Source organism: Xyrauchen texanus, chromosome 3 (assembly GCF_025860055.1).
Source record: "Xyrauchen texanus isolate HMW12.3.18 chromosome 3, RBS_HiC_50CHRs, whole genome shotgun sequence".
Classification (NCBI taxonomy): Eukaryota; Metazoa; Chordata; class Actinopteri; order Cypriniformes; family Catostomidae; genus Xyrauchen; species Xyrauchen texanus.
The window spans coordinates 30,271,572-30,281,127 of NC_068278.1; the positions used below are offsets into that span (position 1 = coordinate 30,271,572).

At 37.7% G+C, this 9,556-nt stretch overlaps 1 protein-coding gene across 4 annotated transcripts in view; it reads right to left on the minus strand.

Annotated features, from left to right (window-relative positions):
• Positions 1 to 319: 319 nt before the first annotated feature.
• Positions 320 to 9,556, minus strand: part of LOC127625827 (platelet-activating factor acetylhydrolase IB subunit alpha2-like) — a 28,952-nt gene continuing 19,715 nt past the window's right edge. Inside the window, exons 1-7 of one of the 4 annotated variants that reach the window (XM_052101233.1) lie at positions 9,340 to 9,417; positions 9,005 to 9,243; positions 4,431 to 4,511; positions 3,602 to 3,691; positions 2,684 to 2,800; positions 2,072 to 2,194; positions 320 to 1,940 (exon numbers count right to left, since the gene is read on the minus strand). In XM_052101233.1, coding sequence (XP_051957193.1) covers positions 1,662 to 1,940; positions 2,072 to 2,194; positions 2,684 to 2,800; positions 3,602 to 3,691; positions 4,431 to 4,508 — 687 coding nt within the window. In that variant the 5' untranslated portion in view covers positions 4,509 to 4,511; positions 9,005 to 9,243; positions 9,340 to 9,417 and the 3' untranslated portion in view covers positions 320 to 1,661. Of the gene's footprint in view, positions 1,941 to 2,071; positions 2,195 to 2,683; positions 2,801 to 3,601; positions 3,692 to 4,430; positions 4,512 to 9,004; positions 9,418 to 9,556 lie in introns of those variants that run through there. The other 3 variants (XM_052101242.1, XM_052101224.1, XM_052101251.1) reach the window with 3 other exon arrangements.

The following is a 9,556-nucleotide window of genomic DNA, read 5'->3' on the forward strand; positions in this document are numbered from 1 at the left end:
ATTGCCGTCCTGCAGCCAGCTCCTGTCGGCTGCTCATTGCAACCATAGACAGTAAAAAAACGTAGAGAGCTGCAGTAGGCTACGTAGACTACGTAGGCGGCAAGGCGCGAATTTCATGCTCAAAAAAGTCATAAGGAGTGATTTGATTGGATGTTGCTGATGTTAAAGCGCAGTGTTTGTTTTATTTGTTTCATGATGACACTTGAGTTCAATGGTTTTTTTTATTTGTATTTCCGTGTTTACATGACAGACAGTCATTTCATTCAGAATTCCTCAATAAATAATTTTGCTCAGATTTTTGAAATTCATTAACCCCCTACTGATCATCAAACCATAGACCATTCCTCATCTCAACTGTGTCGACATCAAGCGAAAGCGAGTATACACAAAGGAAGTCTGCTGATTTATTACAATGCATGGATCTCAAACATGGCAGTTGTGCCAGAGTAGTAGTGCACACTTTGCAGCCCATTCAAATAGTTATAGATTGCGCTCTTACACTCATACACAAAAACGTCCACATACACTACTACAGCTATAATAAGCACTTGACCAGATTAGCCTACATTAATAATAACAGGTTATATACATTGTCTCACACACAATTGTATATGCTTGCCCTCCCTCTCTCTCTCTCTCTCTCACACACACACACCTTTATAGAGTATGGACACATACACAATAAAATAGATGCAGAGCAGGCAAGATTAATATTAATACTTTGTGGTGTTGCATTAGGTGCTTAAGAGGAGGATAATTTCCCTGATGGCACACTTACATAACCCAGACATCTATTTGATGTGTGTTTAATTTTTTACATTGTTTGCTCATCTGCAATTAATCTATAAGATGTATGTCAATTGTTATATATCAGATTACAATAAGACTTTCAGCAGATGTCTTTGACACGTTTATGATTTATAATGTTTGTAAAGATGTTTAGCAGATGTTAATTATATTGTAATTCTTTTCAGATGAAAAGATCTAAAACTCTAAAAGAGATGTACTGTATGTCTGTCATCTGGGTTAGGGCTCTCGCTCTCTCTCAACAGTCCTCTCTATATTTTGTTACTATTTGTGTTATTGACAAGATGAAAGAGAAAGATATTGCAGAAGAGAGGGTTTCACATGCCTTGTATCAGGGTATACTCAGAAAGAACTTTAAATGGGAGCAAGTCAAGACAGATTTTCAAAGGCATGATTGTGTTGAGCTACGGTCATCATAACACCACTGTGAGTGTGACTGACTGTGTGCATAAAGGCATGGAGAAGCTGGCAGAAAGAGTGCAACAATAAATGGTTGTTCAGACAGTGACAATGAGATTTAGAAGAGATTCTGGTCCCACGCAAAGCAACATGTCCTAAGACACTTATTTGTTTTCCTCTCCTTTTGTCACAAATATTTGCCATCTATTCTTCATTCCCCAAACTGTTTTCTATTATACTTTATAGATTCATACAGTTTAGACGTATAATATTGGTCATATAAAATTGGTCACTACCCTACATCCCCTTTGTGTTTTGCTGCAAATCAAACATTTATTTTTCCACTTTACTTTGTTATTCAAATTGAAGTATTTGAAGTACATTCGGCTTATCAAACAGTTCTTAACCCTGCCTCTCAAGTGATTGACCAATTTACAGTCATGCCCCCCCCCATCTTAAACCAGTGAGGCCCGCCTCTCCTGAGGCATTTCCTCCAATAGTTGAAGCAGCAGATCATGGAGAGTTGAAGATATGGTCCTGTATGCACCGGCAGTCAGATGTAGGTAATCGAACATGTCTCGAGAGGAAATGGTTCCATCTGAGTGGACAAAACCACCTCCCACTTCGAGAAACTGTACTGGGCCAAGTCGAGGAAGGGATGCACGAAGTAAATTGTTCACAGATGCATTTTTCTCTCTCAAGGGGTTGGGGAACTCTCCCCTTGGCAATAGGCCCTAAATGATAGGAATTACGACTAATCAGGTTTATGCAAATAAATAAACAGTTGAAACATGCATACATTGCATAGACATTAATTATCACAACAGTTTTCCAAAAATGTCACATAGTTGTTTACATAACTCACCAAAACAATAATTTTGCATTTAGGGAGGCGAGAAAAAAGTAGCTCTACAATGGCCACTATGCCTCCTGCAACCTGTTCTGCCATGTGTTCATGATTATTGGTTCCTACCCATAAAACCACCACCTGAGAAAAAATTAGAATGCTATTACAACTTCTGAACACATATTTTACGTAATATATTCATGTTATATGTTCAGACAACAAACCAAGAGAACAATACTAATTCATAGTTCATAACAAAACCTTGCATGTTACCAAAACACTCAGGGGCTCACACAAACTCCTAGAATAAAAGATTTGGGGAAAGTAGTGGAACTGATTCTCTACAACTAGCCTGAGCTGGGTTTAGAGCAATGAAGCAATAACCAACTTCTACAGTTCCATATTTTGCTGGAATTGTTGTTTCTTGTTTGTGGGGAGAAATGTGAGAACAGAGTTCAAAAGTAGACTATTTAGGCTAAATTGTTTTCCTGCACATATCTTTGTTATTTACACATTTATATATATAATCTGCACATTTACAAACAATATGCACAACTCCAAGTTATTCTGGCAAAGAAGTTTTTTTTTCTCTCTAGTAACTTCAATCACTCCCCAGTCTCTTTTTCTCACCCTGGGTCTGATGTTCTCCAGTTCTCCATTTTGTAGTCTCCACAGCACATTAGAGGTTGTGTCTCCATTAATACCAAAATTCAGAGCATGAAGAGGTGAGAAGAGTTCCTTCCACACCTGAAACCATAACAAATATAAAAATGTATCCAAACCATATATTTACAGTTAGATGAAAACCCATTTAATGTTGATTATGATTAATCCAAACTAAATTCATCCAGCCCCATAAGGAAGCAATAGAAATACTAACACTGCTTTTTGGCACTAAAACGACTGCAACCATAATACACTGAAGGTTCAAAGTTAAAAGAATGGATCACCCAAAATTGATAAATTCTCTTATCATTTACTCAACCTTATACAGTCTCAAACTCATATGAACTTCTTTCTTCTGGGTAACACGAACCAAGATATTTTCATAGCTATATAATGTGTTTATATCCATACAATGCAAGTCGAAGTGGTCTAAAAGCTCCAAAAAAGTCACAGGCCCCATTTACACCTTGCATTAACATGTATTTTTGGTGATCGGATCGTTATTGGATAGCAACTTGATCACATTAAATGCCAGGTGTAAATTGACGATTGGATCACTGAAACCACTGTCAGAGGTGGTCAAGGACGGAAACTCGATTGGTTTTATCCATGTCTTCTGAAGCATTATGATCGCTTTGGGAGATAAACACACCAAAATGTCACTCATTATTCACTATAAATCTTGACATCAGCAGTCTCCTTGAAGCTCGATTATCTTCATCCTTGACACATGCGCAGAGTGTGTGTACAGCGCGTGTACATGCACCCAGCAGGAGAAAGAAAGTCATACATGTTTGAGACGGCATAGGAGTGAGTAAATGACGAGAATGATTCCTTTAACAAAAAAAAAGCATAAGTAAGCATAAACAAAATAGAAATGACCTCATACTGCTGCATAAGCTGCACCATGGAGTCCCCCACAAACAGAACATCTGGCTCTGCATCTTTGCACTCCTGCACGAATCGGTTATGCTGCAACAATATAGGACATATCCAGGGTTGGGGAGTAAAAGAAAACATGTAACGAGATTACGTATTTAAAATACATAATACAAGTAACTGTATTCCACTACAGTTACAATATAAATCATAAAAAATTAGAATACAGTTACATTCAAAAAGTATTTTGATTACTTTCAAAGAGATAGAAAGAGGAGATTACTTTGATTACTTTTTGAGGAGATTACTTTGCATTTTATTGTCATTTGTTTCATTTAATTATTATATTAGGGAAAAATCATATTCTTGATAATAATCAATGTTTTCCTGTAAAAATATATATATATATATTTTTAAAAAACAAGATCAATTTTATTGATCTTGTATTAGAAACAACACTGCATAAGATATTTAGGTTTTTCAGAGAATGTATTTTTAACATATATTTTGCCTTACTGTACTGGTGGAGTTTTTATAGTCAAAACAAGTGAAAAATGTGCCAGTGCTGAAGAAGTAATCCAAAGTATTTAGAATATGTTACTGACCTTGAGTAATCTAACAGAATAGGTTACAAATTATATTTTAAGGCATGTATTCTGTAATCTGTTGTAGAATACATTTCAAAAGTAACCCTCCCAACCCTGGACATATCTGACCATGTTACACTAAACATACAGAGTGAGGTGTTACAGAAGAGGAAAAGCTCTAAGATGCTAAAAGTACAAGATTGTACTGACTTCCATAATGGAGCTACAGTTATATGCACACACACCTGTGACATCCAGCGTCCATCTCCCAGCACATCTATCACAGGTGCAGGTTCAGCAGCAGGGTTCTCCTCACCACTCATTCTCTACAACACAATCAAAATGTCTTGTTAATAGGGGATCATCAACATTTTAAGATGTATTCCATCAACAGTTTAGGGGTTAATTGATCTAATTTGTGTAATTGGAAAATGGTGATTTGTGATATTCTGTCGAAAATAAAACAAATTTGTTTGTCTATTTGTTAATGCGGGATTTTCGGACAAAGTAATGCATTCAGTAAAAAAAACCTTATATATATATATATATATACAGTATCTCACAAAAGTATTTATTCAATATTTGATTATATCTTTTCATGTGACAACTGTAAGAAATTACACTTTGCTACAATGTAAAGTAGTGAGTGTACAGCTTGTATAACAGTGTAAATTTGCTGTCCCCTCAAAATAACTCAACACACATCCATTAATGTCTAAACCTCTGGCAACAAAAGTGAGTACACCCCTAAGTGAAAATGTCCAAATTGGGCCCAAAGTGTCAATAAGTCTCCAAATAAGATGCACACACATTAAAGTTTACTGAATAGAGTCCAATATATCAATTTTATTTTTTACTTGTATGTTTTACACCCAAAGAAGATTGGCTACATGTGTGATCAACAAACACTTTTTTTTTCGAGAGAGAGAGAGAGTTTGATATATTTCACAAATTCCTGACATTTAATCATAGAAAACATTCCCTGTCTTAGGTCAGTTAGGATCAATACTTTATATTAAGAATGTGAAATGTCAGAATAATAGTAGAGAGACTTATTTATTTCAGCTTTTATTTATTTAATCACATTCCCAGTGGGTCAGAAGTTTACATACACTTTGTTAGTATTTGGTATCATTGCCTTTAAATTGTGTAACTTGGGTCAAATATTTTGGGTACCATTCAAGCTTCTCACAATAAGTTGTTGGAATTTTGGCCCATTCCTCCAGACAGAACTGGTGTAACTGAGTCAGGTTTGTAGGCCTCCTTGCTCGCACATTCTTTTTCAGTTCTGCCCACAAATTTTCAATCGGAATGAGGTCAAGGATTTGTGATGGCCATTCCAATACCTTGACTTTGTTGTCCTTAAGCCATTTTGCCACAACTTTGGATGTATGCTTGGGGTCACTGTCCATTTGTGACTGAGCTTTAATTTCCTGGCTGATGTCTTGAGATGTTACTTCAATATATCCACATAATTTTCCTTCCTCATGATGTCATCTATTTTGTGAAGTGCACCAGTTCCTCCTGCAGCAAAGCGCCCCCACAACATGATGCTGTCACTACCATGCTTCACGGTTGGGATGGTGTTCTTTGGCTTACAATCCTCACCCTTTTTCCTCCAACCATAACGTTGGTCATTATGGCAAAACAGTAACATTTTTGTTTCATTAGACCAGAGGACATTTCTCCAAATAGTAAGATCTTTGTCCTCATGTGCACTTGCAATCTGTAGTCTGGCTTTTTTATGGCGGTTTTGGAGCAGTGGCTTCAGGCTATGCCAATATAGGACTCATTTTACTGTGGATGTAGATACTTATACCTTTTTCTACATACATCTCTAGGAGAAAGAATGCGTCTCCTTCCTGGATGGCTGCATGGCCCCATGGTGTTTATATTTGCATACTATTGTACAGATGAACATGGTACCTTCAGGCTTTTGGAAATTGCTCCCAAGGATGAACCAGGCATGTGGAGGTCTACAGTTATTTTTCTGAGGACTTGACTGATTTTGTTTTTATTTTCCTATGATGTCAAGCAAAGATGCACTGAGTTTGAAGGTAGGCCTTAAAATACATCCACAGGTACACCTCCAATTCAGTACACCTCTTAGCAGAAGCTAATAGGCTAATTGCCTAAAGGCTTGACATCATTTACTAAGAATTTTCCAGAAGCTGCTTAAAGGCACAGCTAACTTAGAGTATGTACAGTTCTGACCCACTGGAACTGGGATATAGTAAATGTGAAACAATACATCTCTAAACAGTTGTTGGAAAAATTACTCATGTCATGCACAAAGTAGATGTCTTAAATGATTTTCCAAAACTATAGTTTGCTAATATGAAATCTGCAGAGTGGTTAAAAAATGTGTTTTAATGACTTTATCCTAAGTGTATGTAAAACTTTATCACAACTATATATAATACACTATAACTTCTGCAGATAAAATTGGATGTTGCTTCTGTTATAATGCATTATACTCTAAAGGCAAGTATTATAATGCATTATAATTGTGGTTACAATCATTTATGAGAAGTTATAACATGTTATAAGGTGTATTATGAGTCATTACTAATGCATTATAATGCTTTTACAATCCATTATAAATATGGGCTACATAGAAAGTGTTACCAAAACATCCAGTGAGCGGCAGTTCTGCGGACAGAAATGCCTTGTTGATGAAAGAGGTCAACGCAGAATGACCAGACTGGTTCGAGCTGACAGAAAGGCAACTCAGATAAACACTCTGTACAATTGTAATGAGCAGAATAGCATCTCAGAAAGTACAACACATTGAACCTTGAGGCGGATGGGTTACAAAAGCAGACCAGGTCGGGCACTTTATTAGGACCATAGTGTTCCTAATAAAGTGCTCAATGTTTTTTTAAGTGAAAAAGTAAAGTTAGACCCTTGGGGTTAGATGTCACTTACCCTTCATTGGGATTGGGGCAGAAGCCCCTCAGTGGCATGTTGTTGCTGGTGTTATTATTTTAATTTATTAATTTTTATAATTTATGGGCTTACTGTTAAATATTTCCAGATGTACATTTAAAACATCTTCGCTATTTATAACCTATAGGCTTAAGTGAAATTCAATCTGAATTCACAGTATTGTTATTATGATTACATCCCTTCAATTCAAATTGTGGGTGTATAAATATTTATATTCATAAGCCTGTACACTACAGTATATAATTAATAGAATAAGTTACATTTTCAGATCTTTTACTGGGATTCTGTTATTTGATTTGTCTGTCATTATTCAATTATTCAACAGAATAACTGCAACTAAATTGTATAATTGGACCAGTAACGTGCTAAGATTGACTATTTTCAGAATGTTTAATTTTGTGCTGTGACTACTAAATTAGTTCAAATGTATTTATTTTGATAATATTGGGTGATGCATTATCAGCCTGTACATGCTAAACTCAACGGCCATTATCTATAATCTGTGATTATCTAAACAGCCAATCGTGTGGCAGCAGTGTAATGTATAAAATCATGCAGACATGGGTCAGGAATGTTCACATCAACCATCAGAATGGGGAAAAATGTGATCTCTGTGATTGTGACAGAGGCATGATTTTTAGTGTCAGACAGGCTGGTTTGAGTATTTATGTAACTGCTGATATCCTGGGATTTTCACACACAACAGTCTCTAGAATGTAAAGAGAAAGGTGCAAAAAACAAAAAACAACCAGTGAGCGGCAGTTCTGTGGGCAAAAACGGATTCTTACTAACAGAAGGTCAACGAAAAATGGTCAGACTGGTCCAAGCTGACAGGCAGGACTGGACTGGGAAGCGAAATTGGCCCGGGATTTTACATGGCAACTGGCCCAATATTTTTGAGGGGGGGGCGATCCCAAATTTTTCGGATGGGGGGATGTGTTTTGCTGTCCTTTTCTGCATAACGTGGCGGCTCATTTTTGCTTATTGCGGCATGTTTCGCAGACGCACCACCGGCCAGCTCAGATCTCCCGCTGGCCAGTCCGCCCATGATCACCCCAAAGTGCGTCGGCCCACCGGAAAATGCCCGGTATGCCAGATTGCCAGTCCAGCCCTGCTGACAGGAAGATGACAGTAACCCAATTAAACTACACGGATGCATTTAACAGTTGCACACCTTCACCATATCAACAACCGCATCTCCCGTTAAAAGCGTTTAAACATGCTCCTCCCGCTGGGCCCCATGGGAGTTGTAGGCCCCTGGGCTTCAGCCCGTATAAGCCCGTGTTTTAATGCGCCCCTGCCAACAATCATGCAATGGTCTAAATCATGGCGATCACATTTTTCCCCATTCTGATGGTTGATGTGAACATTAACTGAAACTCCTGAGGCATATTTGCATGATTTTATACATTACATTGCTGCCACACGATTGGCTAATTAGATAATCGAATGAATAATTAGATGTACAGGAGTATCTAAAAAAAGTGAGCGGTAAGTGTATACATTTTTTTACATTTTAAAGTAAATGGAAATTGCTCTTAAGAGGATGCATCTTCCCCCCAAATACAGCCACCATGCATGTATGCAAAATGTTACTGTCAATACTATTAACTCCAAGCTAAATATTGATTATTCAAAGAGCGCTTCCGTGCGAAGCACCAACAATCATGATACATAAATGAAAGCGCATGTGTTTTGCTTTTAACCTTGAGGATGATGGTGAGGATGGAACCCGAATGCAGCCAACAGCAGAGGTTGTGCTGTAAAGGTTAACGGTAAATCTGAATTTATGCTAATCCCAGTAACGTTTCGCTAATGGTATAATGAAGATGAAATGAATCAAAGGCCGAAACAAAAGGAAAGCACATACCCAAAGTTCCTACCACCTCCGTATATGCACGACTCCTCGCCACTAACCTGGCCACTGTGTTTTCAAATCCCGTCTATAAGCGGTCAGTTATCACCTGCTGATGTGTAACAATCCAAAACTCCCTCAATCACATCCACAGACTGTGATGATCACAACAGCATCGACTGTCTGTCCGGGGATGATGCAGAAGAGCGTCTACCGAGCGCCCCTTCAGTCCCTCTTTGCTTGTACTGATCTTCCTATTAAAGAAACGCAACCTCAACTTATTCAATCTGCACAGCAATAACATTTGATGTTGTAGTTGTGTGTATATATATATATATATGAGAAATCACAGTAAATTATTTCGGTTATGTAAACCGGCCACGGCATCTAACCAACCGCCCCCTCTCCACTTCCCTGCGCAACCGCCCTCGCACATTCTGGAAGCCTCACTTCCGCCTACATCCACCATCAGCACGCACTTCCCATTCAACTCTGTCCCGCCTCATCATGAGGAGAAATTTAGGTGATATACATATGCAGTTGTAAATAGAAATTGGGATTCTTACT